This window comes from Chelmon rostratus, chromosome 5 (assembly GCF_017976325.1).
Source record: "Chelmon rostratus isolate fCheRos1 chromosome 5, fCheRos1.pri, whole genome shotgun sequence".
In the NCBI taxonomy this organism is placed as follows: Eukaryota; Metazoa; Chordata; class Actinopteri; order Chaetodontiformes; family Chaetodontidae; genus Chelmon; species Chelmon rostratus.
In genome coordinates this window covers 3,742,560-3,763,326 of record NC_055662.1, presented here as the reverse complement: position 1 = coordinate 3,763,326, position 20,767 = coordinate 3,742,560, and the positions used below count along the sequence as shown (strand labels likewise).

General features: G+C 44.1%; 1 protein-coding gene across 1 annotated transcript in view; it reads left to right on the top strand.

Annotated features, from left to right (window-relative positions):
- Window positions 1-5,749: 5,749 nt before the first annotated feature.
- Window positions 5,750-20,767, top strand: part of galnt9 (polypeptide N-acetylgalactosaminyltransferase 9) — an 83,721-nt gene continuing 68,703 nt past the window's right edge. Inside the window, exons 1-2 of the mRNA XM_041937530.1 lie at window positions 5,750-5,990; window positions 18,152-18,332. Coding sequence (XP_041793464.1) covers window positions 5,750-5,990; window positions 18,152-18,332 — 422 coding nt within the window. The remainder of the gene's footprint in view (window positions 5,991-18,151; window positions 18,333-20,767) is intronic.

Genomic DNA, 20,767 nt, shown 5'->3' with positions numbered 1-20,767 from the left:
CTTTCTAATTACCTGCACCGATTCGCCCATCAAGCACCGGTACACTAGCAAGATGTAATTGCTTCTGCCATAAATCAAGAAACATTTTGGGGTGTCTCGAGAGCTTCTTCTCCATTAATACAAACACGCCGAGAAGCCAGGCTTATGTTCATATTGATTCATTCTGACATTTTGATATTTGATGTTCTCAGTCTCCAGCTCGATGTTTTGTTCGTTCCTACACTGCTAATTCTTGTCACTGTTGTGCGTGACAACGTGAGTGCAGGAGCCCGCCTCTATCCTTGTCTCATTAACATCAGGACTTGCCTTGTCCCCACTTGAGAAAAAGGCACTTTGCATTTGTGATTGGGATGCCACTGAGTGATGCATTACGGGTGCAGACACAGTTGTCTGCCAAGGTCAAGGAGCACATCGCGTCTTAATGAGGCTCCGGCTCCGATAAACATTCAGCTGCCGGCTCCCACTGTTGCCTCATCTATGTTGTAGAAAAACCAAAAACATGTAAAAATTTGCCCGCAGCTGAACACCACACATTCCAGTCCGCGGGGTTATTATTCTAATTTAGTTAAAGCATTAGGCAAATCAACATCTCCCCCAGCAGCGCAGTGGGGAGAAGTGGCTGGAGGTGGAATGTGAATGAGCTAAGTTAAGGCAGACAGAACTGGGGCTTAGCTGTTAGCCTGAGGGTCAAAGTGATAATGTATGAACTTAGCTCTGGCAGCGGAGCAGACAGCACTACATTAGCGACCAACGAGTATCTCAGAGTGGGTGCTTTATTCTGAGGGCAGCACAAGTCTGCGTGTCAGCTGATCGGGGACGAACATGGACATTTGCTCAGCTACATCAGCGCTGCTGTTCCTGCTGCATCACATTTGTCAGTTGCTTTTTTTCACAGTGGTCACACTGACCTTGATGTAGCTTGTGGTGAATTAGATCATTTGTGTTTATGCCAAAACGTTATGCATATCAGGCACTGAATACAAATGGACGACACAACTTCTTTTCTCAGGAAAAAAACAAAACAAAACTTACATATTTTCCAAAGGTTAGGCGCACTTTAATATTTTACTTTTTAATTATTACATGTTTTCATTTGTAGTCAGTGCTTGCTGCTTGCTATTTCTTGCCCACTATGCTGATTTTGCATTATATTCAACACAAACTACTTTACTTTTAAAAAAACCCACAAGGTCTTTCTTTTATTAAATTCTATCAACACGCCCGGCAGCACATTTCGTATTCTATTAGAATGGCAAGGACACAGAGTTTGCATGCAGTTAGTTAAGACCTGGATGAAATATTAAATGAACGCACCACTACCAAAGACAAAAAAGATGATGAAAAGTTATTTTGATCTCTCACTCGGCTGTTAAATTTAGTCCTGCAGTGCAGTGGGTGTGTGTGATCTGTTGACTTCTGGCTGTCCTTGCTTAATAGCATCTTGTCTGAACACATTCGCTGTGCCCGGCCATGTCTGCCTCTTGTGAACCAAACAGTGAGGAGCAGCTTCAGCTGACGAGAATGCCCAGTGTACTAAGATCAGTGGAGTGTAGCAAACTAAATGGTCCCCAACAAAACAGTTACAACCTTGAGCTTTACAGTAGCTAATATCCTCTCTGGGGCCGGAACCTCTCTTGGCTTCTACCTACCTGTATTTACTGCATTTTCCATGGATGCTATCTGTTATTCACCTTTTAAAGTAGTGCTAATCAATATTTTTATATTAGTAGTGCATTAAAAAGTGGAAGGTGTTGTTTGTAGTGATGAACCCTCAGAGAATTATTACCTGACTGGAGCCTTGTAGCATCTTTCAGCCCACTCTTTTGGTTTTATCTTTATTTCACCACTCTCATCAACCTCATCTCCAGATGCATGATGTTAAACTTGTTAAATTGAACCAGCTCCCCCTCTTGTCTGCATCTGGGTTCCACCCTTGTTCCCGTGAAACCCCAACTTCCTGACACATGATTCAAGCTTGTTCAGAGAAAATGCTCTTATAAATGGACAGTAGGTTTCCGGACTGACACAAAACAGCACACAACCATTGTTAGAGATCAGCTGGTGATCATAGTGGAGCCTTTGGCAGCCAAAGTGCCAGATGTATTTCTCAAGCGCTGGATGAGACCAAAACAGAGCTATGAGAAGGGTGACTATTTGACCTCATCAGGTTTCCTGCCTCATGACCACAAATGTTGCTCCATGTGCTGGATGTGTCAGTCACATGTTCACCAGATTTGGACATGACTAGAAATTCAGTAACCCAAAGGGAGAAATTTTTGGTTTCTCACATTTGGTACAACATCGTGACTCATGATGACACACACAAAAAAAAAGGATGACCTTTGAACCTCAGCTTTATGGCTAATGTCTCCCTCATGTCTGCTAGCATGGACCCCTGTCCTGTCCTGCACCTTTGCTTGCTGTTCAAGCCACCACACACCCGCGATGAGAAAGGTTAACTGCTAATCTTGTTTTTCCAGGCGAGTTGGTGAATAAGCTAGTCAGCTAGCACACAGGCCATCTCAAAAGCGTACCAGCAAATATGAACATGGGTTTGTCCTTATTCATGTAAAAAATTGCTGAGAAGACTGAACCTGTGCTCGGTTTCTTTGTTTATGTTGTGTCCTGGCTATAAAGCATTTCAGATTTCTCCCTCTTTTTGTTTCTTCCTCTCAATAAAACAAGCAAAAAATATTTTTTTATGACTTTGACATGACTGCAAAAATGGATGGCTTTATTTCATTTGTACTTTGATATGACCGTAAGACCAACACAGTAACTTTAAGGGCATCTGTTAACGTCAACACACTGATATTTGTGATTAGTAGGTCACAGCAGACTGACTCGTATGCACATTTTTAGTGAGTTCTGCTCTTTGCAGGGTTGTTACTCCATAAGCAAAGACTTTATGGTTCCTGTGAACACGGATTTAATGAATACATGGTTGGAGATATTTCTGGCTGTCTTGCTGCAGTACTAGATGCACGCAGTTCTATCCAGCCTGCGTCCTCCCACTGAATATGTTCAAGTGGCTTATGTTGAAACACTGAGTGGGATGACTAAGGTGCAGCTGGCAGTGACCCAGGTTAATATGGTTAAAACACTTGAGTGCCAGTGTCTGCTGTCACAGAGGCATGGTGGGTGCTGAATGCAGAAAACAGAAGTCTTCAGAGAGTCCTATAGAGGCGCGTAGGGGGCAGTGATACTGGAGCTGCTGCATAAGCAGCCGTGCTGAGGCCTGCATGGTGGCTGTTCCAAACTGCGATTTCCCCACGGTCTGCCTGTTTCTGCAGACCCTTGAATTAAATCAGCACCTTTTGTGACGGGACTCATGTGCAGCAGGAATCCTAATTAAACGCAGCGTACAAAGGCAATTATTATTAAGTGTAAATGTCATAGAGAGCTGAGAAACACAAGAGCCGCAGGACTGGAGAGGAAGCACATGGGCCACAATCATTAAAACACAAAGGCTTGATGGCAGCAAAGTGCACTATCACAACACAGAGAATATTATAATCAGTGCAGTGTTTTGTATGATTCAGCATAATCTTTGCCTATTTTACACCCTTACAAAACAACATTTACCCACACTTTGGACTTCAGGGACTTATATGTAGGATATACGGACCATCGAACCTCTCAGTCCTCTTGACTTAAGTTTGTGCCTTGATAGAAGCGATGAGGTCATGCTCAGCTCCACAGTGCACTACTTCTCCTCCAACTCTGCAAGTGATTTCCAAGAGGATTAAAAATAATAGCTCTTGAATCTGCTCTCAGAAAACCAGAACTGGTTTCATCCTGAGGCGTGTACCTGCGAGGCATTTAAAGAGGTAAGAGAACACTTACAAGACCACGCTCGTACCACGTCCTCTGACCAAGAGGCGCCGAACTGTGCGCTCTATAGAGGTTTTTACAGTTACATGTGGCACCATCTGATTATAGTGGGGCAGCAAATAAGATGAAGAGTATAAATCTGAGCTCCTCTGGTGGGTATGAAGTGGGATCAAAGTGCTTTGGAAAGCCTGTGCCATGTCTGGGTTTGCTTAATCAAGTAAAAGTACACAGTGAGACTGAATCCCTCTGTACGTGATTTACTTGAGCTATAATTTATTTGGAATTAGAGACGAGGAGCCCGCAATGGCAGGATGGACGTTACAGCATATTGAATTGAGAGGAGCAGGAGATTTGAGCTGGCTGCTGAGGGTTAGATTCGTTCCTGCATGGCTGTGGTCTGTAGTACCCATTTCCTGAAGGATGCTTGTTTACAGTTGTGAGGTTTCTGTGCTGCACTTTGCACAGATCAGTCAACGGCGTGGGCTGCAACGTCAGGTGGATTTGTCGCTGATAAAAGTTGAACTTCTGTTCTGAAGGTGGTTCAAACAGAAATATAAATGAATGCTGCCTCTTTCCCCAAGGGCTTCCATTAAAAATAGGCTATTTATTCGGCGCTGGATGTGTTTGTTAGCTCTAATATGATGGGGTTGAAGCTCCATCCGAGCATGTGATTCGCGAAAGGATGATTCCAGTCCTGAGGTTGACCATGCATGTGTGCAGGGCCAGTTGCATAACACGGGAATTAAAAGCTATAAGCAACATGGATGTGAGGCACTGAAGCCTTCGGCCGCCGCTGTCAGCGGCATCAGAGGTGAGATGGAGCCCGTTAACCTCCGCGTTCCGGATCAAATAGCAAAAATGTGTTGACACGTCCTCGCACACGGTTCTCCACAGTTCACTAACTGATAGGGAGAGAGGGCTGCTGCTGCCGAGTGCGAGTATCTGCTGCTCCCCTCGCCGCGCTGTTTATTTTATCCTGGGAGACCAACACAGCTCGTGAATATTCATGATTGTGCCTCCAAACGTCAGGACGCAGCGGCGGCTCTTCCTCCCTGACAGAGAGCGGAGAGGCTGGGAGGAGAGAGACAGCATGCCAGAGTCCGGCCGCATCTCTCCCACCGCGTACGAGGGCAAATCCGCTCTCAACTCATCCCGCTCCGCACCGCCGACAAGGGGGACAACAATGGACTGACGGAAGACAAGCACGGAGGGAGACAGAGAGAGAGAGAAAGAGAGAGAGAGAGAGAGAGAGAGAGAGAGGGGGGGGAGAGAGAAACACCGCCTTGTTTTTAAAGCATGCACACATCCTCTGGACATAAGCTCCCGGGGTTCATATTTTGCAGAGCGGGACGGATCGAGTGAGCACATCGCCTTTGGAAGCGGGGGATGTCGGAGCGGAGCAGCGACAGCAGGAGGATGCTCCGACGCGAGCGCTCATTGCGGCGCATCTCCTGCAGGACGGACGAGACGCAGCGGGGCTAAGGAGCTGGCGACTTCTCACGTCGCGGAGGAGAGAGATGTTTTGCAACCGCCGCGGGCTGCTCGAGAAGACGAACGCCTTACCCGGCGTCTTTTCTCGCTTGTGATATGTAGCTCCGGCGACGGCGGAGCGTGCGCAGCTAGTGAAGCCCGTGACAGCGTCGCTCGCCGGCTGGAGCCGAGCGACCTCTTTCCCCGCCTTGAAGCTGCATGTGACGGGCGCGATGCCCCGCGAAGAGGTGAGTGCGGCCGCCTGAGCTGTCCGCGGTGCTGAACGGACCCGTCGGCTCCTCCGGGGGCTCCCGCGAGTTGACCTTCTCTCCCCCGGGCAGAAAAAAAGCGCCCTCCCGGAGCACGCAGTACGGTGGCAAAGCAGGCCACCACACACGGACAGCTGCTGGGCTTGACTGGGTCAGCCGGACAATATCCTTCTTTCATGGCTGTGGCACGCAAAATCAAAACTTTGCTGACCGTCAACATTCTGGTGTTCGTGGGGATTATCCTGTTCTCGGTGTACTGCAGGATCCAGGACCGATCCGAGGAGCTCATCCAGATAGGGCGTATTTCTGACCAGAGGCTGCGAGCCAGGAATGGCAAAGTTTCCAACTTGGTGGACAGGCAGTCCATCCTCCAGAGGCTGGAGAGGCTGGAGGATGTGGTCTACAATCAGCTGAACGGTAGGGCTTCATAGCGTCCTTCATGTAAAAAGATGATCAACATCTGTGACCTAGCTGCTAAAGAGGTCACCATCACAATGAAGCAGAGAGTGACTGAAAATGAAACACCTCACGAATTGTGGCTATGCCCGCTAAAAGAAAGTCCTTGTGTAACGTAGATCACTTCTTTTTGGCTTAATTGGCCAAACTGTCTTCCAGGATCGTAAAGATGTGCAGGGTGCATGCACTGTAGTGAGTTTTGCATAGACCTGAAGCATGACTCATGAATATTTTTCAGCCTTTAGCCTCACTTCTTTGGTAGAACAGTGACTAATCTGCTTCAGGTTAAGGTCTGCTGCCTCTAAAGCACCAACTCTGCCTGTTTAAGAAGCTAATGAAGCAGGATGATGTATTGCAGTGCAATACTTTGTATATGTGCTCATGTAGTTTGTGTTGACAGACTTTACTGGGCTGTTACTTTAACAGCCTATCAGACTCCGCCACCCCCAACCCATAATTGACTAGTTGTAAACTTCACATAAACTGACTTATGCTTTAAGTATTGATGTCTGCAGATCTGTCCGGCGCAGAGGAAGTCTGTCTCTCTGCAGCGGCTCATTTCACTGAAGGCGCTGCTGCTGAATCATATCAGATTTAACAGGCTGCCTGAGTTTTGAAGGAGAGTCTAATGTAATGACTCTATAACAGAACGACAGACTTGTATTTCATTACATGGCCATTAATCTGTCGGGCGGATTTGGTCTCCCCAGAAGAGCTGCAATCTTTGAAATCAGGTTAAATTACATATGACTCTGTGCATGGTCTGCTCTCCTGTGGGAAATCAAACGCAGTCACAGCTGATGCGATAGCTACCGTCTGGTATTTGTTTGGCATCGTTTGTACAGATGCTTAAAAAAAAGACTGATGTGGATACAGTGGATGAAATATTCCAAGTTAATAACTCACTAGAATGAGTATCAAGATGCATTTAGTTACATCAGTGTTTGATAACAGCAATGAAGCAAACACACTTTTTTGTTCCCATAATTTATTTTAGAATCACACACTCCCATGCATTACATTATATTCATACAGTTACTGTTTACACTTAAATATATAAATTGGTCACATTAACTGGGCAAAGTTAGTGGTAAGGTTTAAGTGGCTGTTGAAATGAATGACAGGGCTGCAACATGCCATGATCTTCTCAATTATCCGATGAATCGTTTGGCCTACTAAATGTCAAAATGCTGAAAATTGCCCTCTGCAAATTCCCAGAGAGAGAGATTTTAAAATAGCCAAATTTCCATTGATCAATCAACCATGTTTCAGATGGCATGACAACGCATGTTCATCATTGTACAACAGCTTTTTTTTTTTTTAAACTCTGAACAATCTACTATTTCCGTCAATGACCTTTTCCACATCATTGTTAGAATCAAAGAAACACATTTCTTGAATTTAGTGTATTTTCTGGACTGACCGGTGCTCACTCACAGGAGACTGAGGCTAAGTGGGATCACGACAACAGCTTTTTCACAGTGTTGTGTCTGTTGCGGTGCCATACTTCAAGGCAACGTCAGTGGTGTTGTATGAGAGTGCCACAGAAATGATGCACCAGAGACAGATCCTGATGCAGCTGCAGGGGGTTGATCTACTTGTTGAACTGCGATGACTCAGTGAATGCTAAATTTCCTAAATCTGCTGCGTGTTTTCAACCACTGATGTTTCATGCACTAAACCTAAAACGCCTTGTTCACAAGCCAAATAATGAGAAACCAGCATGCTGGAATGTTAGCAGGGTGTTTACTGATTGGTTTCGAATCTATCAGTAAAGTCCATTTCTATGTAATGGTTTACTGTTCTCTCCTGGGAAATAGTGACTTCATCATCTGTGTAAATTACAGGCTGCTATGGTGCAGGCTGAAGGGGGACTGTGAGGGATTGGGGACTATGTGGAGGAGGCAGGTTCTGCTTGTGTTGTTGTATTTCCAGCCGGTCACCAGTAGAGGTCACAGATATCTTAATGCCGCTTTAACTAAGAACATATAGAAAGCCATAGAAAATCTATGAAGGAAGTAGGTGTTTCTTACTCATTCTATCTGGTTATAATGTTAGAGAGATCCAGAAAAAGTGACATTTCACAGCTTCATGGTCCCAAAACAGTTGACTGCGGACTGTTCCTGCACCATCTTGTTGATGTGCCTGATCTTTGGCAGCTAGTTGTGGGTCACTCTGTCACTCTGAGTTACGTTTGGCATCCGGCATGCAGCAAGCAGGCATCGCCTCTCAAAAAATACAATGCATCCTCTCAGTCACTCAGCCTTCTATGGAGACAAAGAAGCTAAGATAGTGGACCCAGCAGTGTTCTGCTCTGGGACAGAAACACACTGTGTCTGCAAAGTTCTTCAAGGACTGAAAGGAAAGGGAATAGTTGTCTATTTACGTAGCATTCATTTGTGAGATTATACAGTGGTTGTGGGTAATAGTATATAAGTTACATCAATTTGTCTCATGCTGGTTTTCAGTGGGCAGATTTTAAATAATGAATTTGAGTTTTTTATTTGGTGAAGAGTAATTGGTAATTGACTTTTTTCCCTGAATGTTGACTGAAGGGCTTCCATCTCCTCTCAGCTTAGATACACGCAGTCAGAAGAGTTGCATTTTGTGTCAGCTGTTTGATGGCAGTGACCATCATATCAGTTTCGCAAATGATTCTCCAAACTGACTCTTGCGCCACAGTCGAGCCCGAGTATCTGCGGCACAATTTTCAGGTCTTTAACAAGTGGGGAGAGTAACAGTCGATTATGGACTGAAGAGAGGAACAAGCAATGAACTAAGTGCAAAGCTGGCACAGATGCCTGCCCTCCAGTTAACATAAAAATACAAGAGAATAAAAGCATCTTGAAGATAAGTGTGAGTGTAAAATAATTTAAATAAATCAGACAAATTCAGCAATAACTACATTCAGTGTCAGGCTGTTACACTGAATTCCAAATTTGAACTTCAAGTTACAAATTGCTGAATTCATTACTTCAGCGAACTCAGCTGTGCCTTGTGAGTGTGACAAGTTCCAGTTTGCAATTCACAAACGCGCCCCACGGCCACATCTCTGAGCAGTCCAGGTCTGAGACAGAATAAGGTATTAGCTGCAGTTTCGTAATTTTTCTTTGACAGCAGCAATGTGTACCAAGGAGCGCACTCAGGCTGGACACGTTCGCTGGCTGTCACAATCCCTCCATGATTTGTCTTGAGCTCATTAATGGCATACTTAATCACATCCTCATATCCCTGGTCACTTCCTCTTTTTCTAAATCGTGCACAGACCACAAATTGTATTCTATGGCCACTGGGAATAACTATGGTGAGAGGAGGACTCAGCGCGGCAATAACTATTACCATGTCCGGCAGCGATATGAAGTAATTGCCCATTCCCTCTGTTGTTTATTGCCTACCAATGGCATGCCGTGGGAGCTGCAGCAAGGTCCAATTAGATCTGGAGGACATAAACAAGTCGCAGAATTCTCTTTTATGGTCGCCCGATGGACGGTCACCACACGGCCGACGAGAACACAACGGTCAAGCTTTATCAGCAGCCCGTTCCGCACAGAAACGAGCACCATGAGGGTTATCAGCAGCTCCGCTGTGCTGTGGATGCCGCCATCTTTGGGTAATCAGATGAGGGGGTTTTAAGCCTGTTAACAAGCTTATGAAGCAGTGTTTTGACCTTAAGTACTGCATTAGAACTATCAAATACCTCTTCGCTGGTACTTACCTGCCGAAGCCCTGCGAGTGTGACTAAATGAACACTACACACAAATAAGATTAGCTGCCGTTGTTTAGAAAGAGACAAAAAGGCGCAGTTTTTAACATCGTCGAGGAGGATTCTGAAGTTCGGTATTAATATGGAACGTTTTGAGCTAAGCTGTAGATATTCAACATAATGTGCTGATATTCAATCAGTGCAGAGAAAACATGGTTCAATAATTCATTCAGTGTTTGCTAGCAGCCCCCTCCATTACTGTTGCAGTGTCTTTCAGGCTTTCCATTTTACACATGGCACATAATGCTGTTTACAATCACAACAGCGGCACATTTACCACCTCTTAGTCATTTCTGAAACAATAGCTCCTACATTTGAAGAGCAGGCTTCTCAGCTCTGGCTCGTAACCCTCAGTTTCTCTGGCTGAAATGATAACCGTCGCTACATATTCTAGCAGCTGCAGCTAGCAGCAAATTAAGCTAACATGAGCACCACGCGTTAGTTGAAAAGGCCTTCGTGGGTTGACTTTTTAATGCTTCAAGCTGACTTTTTTAAAAAACAAATTCTCGTAATTGATGCATTGATTTTGTGTTGTTTGGCTGTTTCAGCTTACACATTTGTTTGTATTTTCAAGTCATACATGTTCCCGCTACAACATACAACAAGCTCTTTGCATGAGGATTGACTGACTGCGTTTGGTGAGTTAGCATGGTGCAGCTTGCGACCGCAGCTTCAGGTTACATTTTAGAAGACAAACACTGTTCAGTCCATTCCTTGCACTTCTGTGGTTACTACAGTTCCATGCACACCACTTCAACATGTGGAGACAGTCATGTCAAGGTGCTTGCTGAGCTATGATTGGACGGTTGCTGCTTGGGGGAGGGGTATAGTCAAGTGCAAGACAAAGATATGTAAAAATAGACAAGTCTCATAAGTGCAAAACAAACCTCTAATAAATAAAAAACAACATGGACTTGATGATTTTCACTCTGATGGTCTTGAGGTCAAACTTGAAACGACCCGACTGTCTTTTCATCGCCTCTCTTTCTTCTGCTATTCTGTCACCGGAAGCAGAAATGCTCTAAAAATAAACTTCTTAAAAAAAAGAAAATCACATTGGCATTAACAAGTGAAGGTGCTACTATCGAGTTTACTCCTCTGACCAGCGCCGGATGTGTCATTGTTTGAGCTCGGCTGTCGTCCCGCAGCTCACGGCCCTACGATGCCTCTTGTCAGCCATGCATGTCACTCCCGGCCTTCTCCCGGTGCGTAGGTGCTGCTGGGATGGCAGCCTCACAGGCCCAGCTGCAGCACCAGATACGCTTCTTATCTGTAATGCCCAATTATGGCAACGAAACCAACACTGTTTATATGCTAAGCCTGCTGGGGCAAAGACTTGATGAGAAATGAGAAATGTCACACTCTCCCTCCTCCTGACACGCACTTGATGCTCTGACTGTATCTTAATGATACACATCGGAGCGTGCCTATATGTTGTTGTGCAGGGTGTGTAATGGCGGCGGCTGCGGGGGACACCACATCGCAGAGCCTGATGAAATGAAATATATTCCATTAATGATATTGAGATGAGGCCCTGGTTTCAGAAGCGGATAAGAATCAATTCAGCTCAGCTTTGAGGAATCGTGATCATGAATTCAGCAGCTCACCTGACAATCAGCAGTCAGCCACAGACAATAACTCCTATTTCCACTGTTGGCCCAGAGTCATGCAGTCATTACATTAATAACGTTTAATGGTGACAGCTGAAGCCTCTCTGCACTTTGATTTTTTAATCTTTTTTGAGACTTTTGACAAAAGCAAGATTGTTTTGAAATGATTACAACCAATGCTGACGATGTAACCAAATACAGTGTTCAGATAGGAACGGATAATGCACTCTGGCATATTAGAATTTGTGCTGTACTATTTTATTTCCTCTGCTAATCTGATGAACTGTCACCACATTGACTTTTAGACATAATTTGGGTTACAAATCACACAAAAAGGTGCTCTTTATAACTGGAACTCCTGCTGGTTAATGCAGCATGACGTTTGATAGTTAGGCTATAATAATCATAATGAATTTCACCAGGTTTGTTGCACGTCGCGGGATAAAGCTTGACTGATGCTGCACAGTGTTGTTTACACCTCTTGAGGCAATATTTGAGCCTGGCACATTTAAGCCAAACCTGGCAGTAGACAGAAAAATGATGAACTGAATTTAGGAACCATCTTAAAAGTGCATGCAAATGTCAAAGAGAGCCAGATGCTTTTTATTTACCACTTTTATTCTGTCTTAACTTCCTCCCTTTGCACACACACTTCCATATTCGTTTTCAATTGAAGCAATATGGCACAATTAGCCGCATTGGCATACCACTGTTGTATGTGATTGATTGGGCTACATGTTGGGAATATGATGTTATTTTTCACAGCGTATGACACATGGAGAATTTAAAAAAGCAGCAGAATACCATTGGACATGGACAAAGGAGGCAGTAGATAATGCCAGCAACTTGCGTAAATCAGGGCACAGAGGAATGCAGATCGCAGTGTGAAATTAGCAGATGCAGATAGTAGCTTTGCTTTGCACTCCACTATCAATCACAAATGTTAGACTGAAGATTATTTCTATTCAGTGTTAGAATGTACTCAAAACACATGCTTGTGTGATATTAGCAGTGGCGTTACTGAAAATGCATTTTCACTCCAGCGAGGCTGTACTTAGTCAAAGACAATGGTTGAGAGTCCACGTTACAAACAGGCAAGAGCCGTGCTGAAACTATGAATGGGGTCTTTACTGGCTCTAATTTAATGTAGCCGCCGAACTACAGTTTTAAAACAATGCAAAATGTGGTTTTTAAGTGGAAAAACAAATTAATATATCATGATAACAAAGATCTAAAAGGGTAAATGGTGAATTTAATGTCCTGCCGATGCAGTTTGTGCTGTTTAGGCGCATATGCTCTGCATTTGGCATACTTGTGCTGTCATGCAAGCTCTTGCAGGGTTTAAACTTTGCAGAAAGACAACACTCGGCTGTTTGGAGATAATTTAGGGGTGTAGTGCTGCTATTTTCCAAATCAGAGTTGTTATCCTCCTGACATGCCTGCTGCTGTTATGAGTGGCAGTGCTAGAATTAATGCAGCTCTTCTCCCAGCTCTCAATATTTCATAGATTTGTTTTGGCCTTTGAGGGCTTTAAACCTCTCTAGAAGGAGTTATTTTCCTCTTCTTGAAGCGATCGCTGAATCCCCTACCCCCTCCCCTCACCATCAATATTTAGAACTCCACTGCATCACTTTGGACACACATAAATCCACTCCTGCTCTTAAATCATTCATTAAAAATGGGGTCATCTTTGAATCTGAGACTCTATCTTACAAAGGCCAAGTCAGACACATATCGAGGGTTGCTGTATAATTCATAACTGTTATGGGTTTAATGTTTCATGTCAGAGGGATCCGGACAAATGGGTTGTGAGGAAGGAGCACAGAGACAGATGCATACTCGGACACAATGAGATTCAAATTGGCACCTGATGTTTCAAGGATCCACATCCAGCTGACAGTGAGTGGAAGAAGCAGATGTTGGGCTGTAACTGCCTCGAAGTGAGATGATGAAAGTGCTAATGTGGCGCGCGGAGTGTGAATCTCTCATCGGAAAGAGCGAGTGAGACAACACTTCACGGGAAGTACATGGAAATTTCAAAGTTGCGTCGTCAAATACGACAGGTAGGATATTAGTTTTCGTTCAGAACTCGGCGTTCATGTCTTTGCAGCTGCAGTTATCTTGGTCGCAGCACTACAGTGAGAAGCGTGGGGGCCTTTAGTCATTGTCATCTTTTTTTTACCAGAACATAACAGCCCACTTGCTGCATGCTTTTATACAAAAGTGCCTCACAGGATCATATGTACATACATTTTTAACTCGTGTTGTGGGAATAGCTCTTAATCCTCCCAGCGTTAGTGCCATGCTCTACCCACCGATTTACACAGTCCAATTCTTCCTTTCAAAAAACACTTTAAAAGCTTCTATTTCTGCTTGTAAAAAAAAAACATGTTGGTTTGTAAAAGAAGCATTTGGGTTTTGCTATTGATTCATTGCATGCATATTCAATTTCTGGTGGACTTTGTGCTTTCTTCCAAACAAATTTCACTAAGAGAAAAGACAACATGGAGAAACATAAAAGAGAAACAAAACATGAAAGATTATCAGAACCAGGCAGAGCAATTCAAGTACCTCAAATTACCCAGCAGGCATTATCAAAGCAGGATTTATTTATCGGCGGCTGCATGAAGACAGAGTCCTGCACAAGATTTGCAAAACTTCACAATCAACGCTTCCAACAGCACCAATTCGCTGCAGTGCTGTTTCAAAGTTACACAGACTAACTCCCCATCATGAGACATGCATCTGCAGGATCTTTACATTTATGCTGAAGTGCTACAGACAGAGAGTGGATCAGATGTTCAGGCCTCTCATCCCCTAATAGAATTTCCTCCAATCAGACAGAGGAAGAGGAAGGCAGGGGGAAGCAAAATAATGCGGCGACCAGAAAACAAAGCTGGCAGGCATTGTCCTGTTTCCAAGACTCACGCTGAGACAGAGAGGCCCTCCAGACTCGAGTCTCCGGCTCTGGAGGGTATCTGTGTTATTGTGTGACATGGGCCGCTATGCCAGATGGCTGGTCCGTGACGTGAACCCCACCCATACTTGTCAAAATGCCACCACATTGGCTGGTGCAGGGCATGCTAAATCCCTCTCGCAGTAGAAGCCAGTTTGCAACCATCCAGCTCCAATTACAAATCTTCAGTAGCACCCGAGGATTTGACGCCATCCAAATATGGTGATTACTCCGCAGTTCCTGGAGGGGTGAAGCTGAGAGCTGAGCTCTTCATTGGTATGCGCTGTTTACTTACTGTCTGTGTGTCCATCTGTTGATATGGAGAACAGACGCAGCTCGATTTTTCTGTGGAGGCCACACTGGAAGCTTGGCTCGCATAACAATCATCTGACATTATCCTGCAGCTTCATGGAATTTTTAAATAGTCAAACAATAGTCAGGCCAGCAGAGACAGATAGGAATAAAGCTGACAACATGTTTTTGTTGAAAAGAACTCTTTAAACTTTAGGGACTATATGGATATATACACAGTATGTATTTGATGGAGGGATGGTGTTTAATTTTGCTCAGATGTATATTTTATTCATTCCTTTTCTTTCAAACTTCTCTGCAAAAAAGACTAAATAGTTCATTGGTTTTGTCAAAAACATGCCTATTGGGTGCACCACGGGTCATAATCATTTGTTTTACCATATGCAGAGTCCTTCACTAAGTAAAAACTAAAGTAACTATTCATTCAGTAGCTCTTGGTTCAATAGAAAGCAGCTGGACTGCTCTGTAAACAAAACATATATGTATCATATTTGCTGGTGTGCTGCTACTTCCACTCTCACAGCTGTACAACCATGGAAGCCTCCCACAGTGATCCCGCCTGCCCGGGTCAAATTGATCACTATAAGTGGATGATTATTATAACCAGCTATTTTTTCTCTTTGTTTCTCATGCGGATTACAATCTAATTGACATTTGTGTATTTATAACATGAATAGAATGTGCTGAAACGGACAGCTTTGCTATTTACTGAATTTTATTGACTGTTTCCAAATACAGTCCAGCTGTTCAAACACTTTTCAAATCAGTCAATGTGGCATTAAGTGACCGGTTATAATCAATCCACTTAGCGAGGCGGCTTCAACCACAGGTGCCTTCCCCTTGCGCGTTTGTTGGTTGTTGTTGGGCAGAATACGAGGTAGCCTGAGGAACACCAAGTTTCACTGCTGCAACTCGTTGGCTCGTTTTTGGAAGTTTGTCATACGCTTGGAAGAGATTTCATTGAGAAAAAATGAGTTTCTTTGCAGCAGGAAATACACAGCACCATCCTCAGGTGGCCAACTGGAAGTAGACGGGTTACCACGGGGCAAAGTATCACAGGAGTGAAATAATACAAAGTAGAATTATGGTAGTATGTTTTTTTCCATCTATTGCCATGTATGAAAAGATCTAAAATGAACACTGTTAATAGACTACTTTATTGCTCTTAGCAAATGATCTAAACAGCATTTGTATGAGAATGATTCCTTCCCATGCTGCTTGATCCATATCCATATAAGTCACTGTAACTGTGATCATAACACATGGTTTCCACAGTATGTCTGTGTGATATGATATGATGTGGTATGATCTGTCCTATGTAAAAAGTTTTGCTCCATTAACATATTAAGTTAAGTTAATTTGGGTTTGAGATTAGAGAGGCCCATTTTTTTCAAAGTCAATTGGAGGACCCAAACCAAATCTTAATAACCCCAGAGAGGGTATTGCTTAATAAATAAATAAATAAATCAGGCTTAAGGCTCAGCCCCCCTCCACATCCAAAATAATTTCCATCCAGTCTCTTAGAGGTCTGAATCAGTGAACAGGCTTTTTTTTCTTTCCATCAGCCAAGGTTTCATTTTTGACACTGCACCCTATTTTTCTCCTTCCCCTTTTTGAAAATGTCACTGTCACAGTACTGAAGTGACGGCCTGTTAAATCACAGCCATGAGTCATTTTAATGAGAGCAGAGGGGTATTTTAAGTCTGACACATTAAATCCGGTGCTGAATTTAGTTGTGTTAGAGCAAAGGAGCCTAACATGATGGGGTTGACCAAGGACTGCAGCTCCCATTCACCGCTAAGCGAACTGAAACGGAGCTTCGATGTGAACACTGAGGCAACATGCAAGAAACACAACAAATGCAAAGGTGGATTGGTGGTGTTAATTTGCACCTTTTTAACATTTTGGAAATTGCAGTTTTGTATTAATACGCCAATTTTCAAGTAGGTGAAGCAGTGAAGGGATCTTTACGTCACTGAACTGATAGATTTACATAACATTTCCACTTTAATTACAACTATGTAAAAGAGAATCTGCTGTTAAAATATCACCTGCTGAAAAAAACGGCGCGTTGTGAGCTCCTTTCAGCATTGTCAATGACATCTTGACAGCCCCATGTGACATTATGTCAGCCACACACACAAGACATGACAAAAAGAAAACAGGGCAGGGTTAGGAAATGTACTTCACTCATCCAGATAACAACCCACCAGCACAGAGTTGCTTCTCATGACAATAACACACTTCGTGAGCGCTGCCGGAGAGACTAAACACTGTGGGACCCTGCACAAAATATTATAGGAAACCATCTGCAAAGCTCAGAATGGTTGCGATAATCAAAAATAAAGACATCACAGGCGACAGGGAGCAGGAGAGGAGAGGTGAGGGGAAACTTCCTACGATATAATGCAGTAGCTCAGGCAGCTGGTGGTGCTGCAGCACCCCTACTGTCCTCCCCGAGGCTATGATTTCAATCGAATTACCCTCAACTCAACCTCTCTGTCCCACTGTACTCCTCGGATGTCTCAAAGGTTTTGAGCAGGTGAGCGCTCTGCAGCTACAGGTGCGACAGACACTGTCAAAAACAGCAGAGAGGCCTCGCCTAGCGCGATTCGGGTCACCTAGCGCGCTCACTGGCTGGTGCATTAAATCTGTGATTTATTAAGGTACGCTGAGGTACAATAAAGCTAACTCACCTTAGCCCACGTGATCCTTGAATTAATTACATTGTTGTGCATTGTGCAAACTGCAGGTGCGACACGTGAATGTGTCCCATCATACGTGAGAACATGTATCTATTCCAGAGTGTCAGCTGAGTGCAGATGTCTCCTCTCTGGACATGGAGCTCTCTGGAGCTCAGCCCTCCTGCGCCCGCAGACGCACCAGCAGCTCCTCCATCCGCCGCAGCTGCTGATTTGGCTCGTTTCTCTTCTGCTCCCTTCGACCGCAGATTATCATGACGTTTTCCACACGACTTTGGGTCCTAGTCTGCAACAGATTCCACTTGAAATGTAGCCAAGTGCTCGAAAGAAAAAGTACTTAATTACTTCTCAGAGTACAAGCACCCAAAAAAGGACTTTGTCTCAGTAAAGTGAGTGCAAGTAATATGCTACGTCAACGCCTGTTTACTGCTGAGCAATATAAATTCTCTCTAGTCTCTATGTGGTGTTGGCCCTTGTACCACTGTGTCTCTCAGCTTCTGCTCTGCACCGCTCGCCTCTGTGGCGTCTGTGTCTGTGTGGGTGTCTCGCAGCTTTTTTATTGACAGACAGTGTAATGATGCCCTATGGATGAGCCCCGCTGGGTCTCAGAGCTGCCGTACACCAGTCTCCTCACACTGCAAGAGAATGTCAATCAGCTGGCCCTCTGCACGGCCTCTCTCCTCACCTGCCTCTCCCTGCGCTGTGTGTGCGCGTCTGCCTCCACACTTGACCGTGTACATCCGCATGATTGTCTTTCTGTCGTGTCATTTTCCTGGCAGGTCTGGCGAAGCCCATGGGGCTGGTTGAGGGACCCGGAGGCCTCGGCCAGGGGGGAGCTGCCGCCACTCTGGGAGAGGACAGTCGTGACGCCGAGGGGAAATACGAGGAGTACGGCTACAACGCTCAGCTCAGTGACCGCATCTCCCTGGACAGGAGCATCCCCGACTACAGGCCTAAAAAGTATTTCCACCTTCTGTTTCTGCTCATTTTCTGTCATGTACATTCTTCCTCCAACTACAGCTCTACACCTGTTTTTCCCCTTGGCAGGGTTGTATAATGTTAGAGAGACTTGTAAAAGGAAGGTTTGCCATTTTAATCCCAGTTGATGCCTTCTATTTTTGTGAAGGTACACAATGTACAGAAACACTGTTTGCCAGGAAACTGGCATTTTCATCAAGCGCACAGTGTTTTTACCTCTTTTTCTTCTTTTTTTGTGTTTTGGTGACTCTCCAGGACGTTTACTGTGTCAAAATAGTTGAGATGCAGTTCAAGGTGCGTGATAAGATGCGTAGTTAAAGCGTGGATTACTGGAATTAATGTCAAAGAAGTTTCTATAAGCTCAGACCAGGTCAAAAACGCATGGCAGACTCATGATATTTTCACACTTTTGTTAAGCGATGATGTCTGAAAAGCTTCTTTTCCACAGTTCAACCACTCCACTTGGCATTAACTTCTCTCACGAGGCATATGACAAAATCAGATATTTCTAAATACATACAGCAACAGTGTGAACAGTTGTCATCCAGCAAATAAAAGTCAGTAGGCTATGCACTGACTGTGAGGATGCACTAAGTGAGACTTATTGACTCAGAGAGTCAGAGTCAGACACATATCGAAGGAGAAGTCAAGGACAGGTTGGTAGATGGTTCACTTAAGACTGATGCAACATGGCGCCCAAATGAGCTTTCTACTTAATGTAAAGTGCTGTATATTTTCCTAATGTCTTCATCTTTATTTAAGACTTACTATGCAAACGCTGGGCATGTACCGTCTGTCGGAGGGCCGATGAGACGAGCGAAATGTCACATGGTTCATAAACTGCCTCTCGTTCTTTTCCATATTAAAAAGAAAAATGCAAATGTCACCCTTGTAAATTTAAAGGCTTCCAGCAGGGGACTTTGCCGCACACCTGGTGGTTTATGGCATTAATTTTGCACTGGCTGCAAAAGCCCAGTGGCATAAGGCACGTTGTAAACTTGCAACCTGAATGATGAGTCACATTCAGTGCATTTTTTTTTTTTGTGCTAGGAACACAATTCAAACATGCACGCTTCTCTCATGTTTGGCATCATTCTACAATGATTAATGCTATCATCAGCATTTCCACCGCTTGATGACTGTGGGGAAATTGTTTGTGACCCCCTGGGTGTTCAATAAAGCAGCCTCTCTGCTCCGGTGTCCCTGATGGAAGTTGTATGTATGTGAGATATGCAAAGCTGTCAACATTCCCTCCACTTCTCAGACATTGTCGCTCCTCTGTGCATCCTCATTAGGGAGACTCTCGAGGGGCTACAACCTGCAAGCAGTGGGTCACATGACTAACGAGGCTAGCAGGTTAGCAGTACAGCTAGGGAGCTAATCTATTTCCTGTGTGACATCATACATTTCAGTAAGAATTGACTTAATTGACATTGTGTTTTTACCACCAAAGTATTGAACCTCTCCAATATGTGACAACGCTCCAGTCAGACCTTCTGAATGGAGTTGGTGGAAGTCTTTTTTAATTGTTATTTGGCGTGCACAACAAGGTATGTTGGCTTATACTGACTGTGACCTCACGTCTGTCCAATATCTCAAGAACGCCTTTTGAGTTTTTGGTGGTTTAAGGTCAAAGGTCAAGGATTTGACTAGTTGGCAGAGGCATACAACCACAAGGCAGCGATTCCAGTCATCTTCTCGTCTTATTGCCAAAATCCTCTTAATCCTTTTTTCTCCCCATTCTGTCAGTGACCGTGTTTACATGCACACTAATATTCTACTGTTATTCTGAATATGACAATATTCATGTAAACAGCATATTCCAGTTATATTTCCTGAATTCGACCTTGCTCTGAATGGAGCATTTTCGGATTAAGACTTGTGGGATATGCTGATATTATTCAGATTTTAGGAGCATTCTTTGGAGATGTAGACAGTTTGTTTGGAATATGCGTCTCAGTTGGGCTTTTTACCACAGCCTCTTTCCTCTAGACTGTACACGGTAAGTGTACACCCACCTTTTCAACTGTGTTGAAGCCTGTGTTTGTTCATCGGTGTATGCACGGCTGCATGTACATGGGAAAATTAGCTGATATTCACTTTCAATACCCATATACAAAGCTTAGAAGCAATATTGCCTTTCTTGGAATAAGGGCAAAAACAGAAATGTTTTATGCATGTAAACGTAACCATTGCGGTACAGTCATTTTGGCCACAGGGCATCTTGGGGCCCTGGCCATACAAAAGAAAATTACTTTAGACACAGCTAATCCCACCATGAAAGGACATGGCCGAGATGATGGTGATACTGAAGAGATATGTTATAATGTTGCAATAAAAAGAATCTTGAATTACTTTATTTTTTTATGAAAGAGACCCAGAGGACACCCAGCAAGCAGGCTTAATGGTCCTTTTGA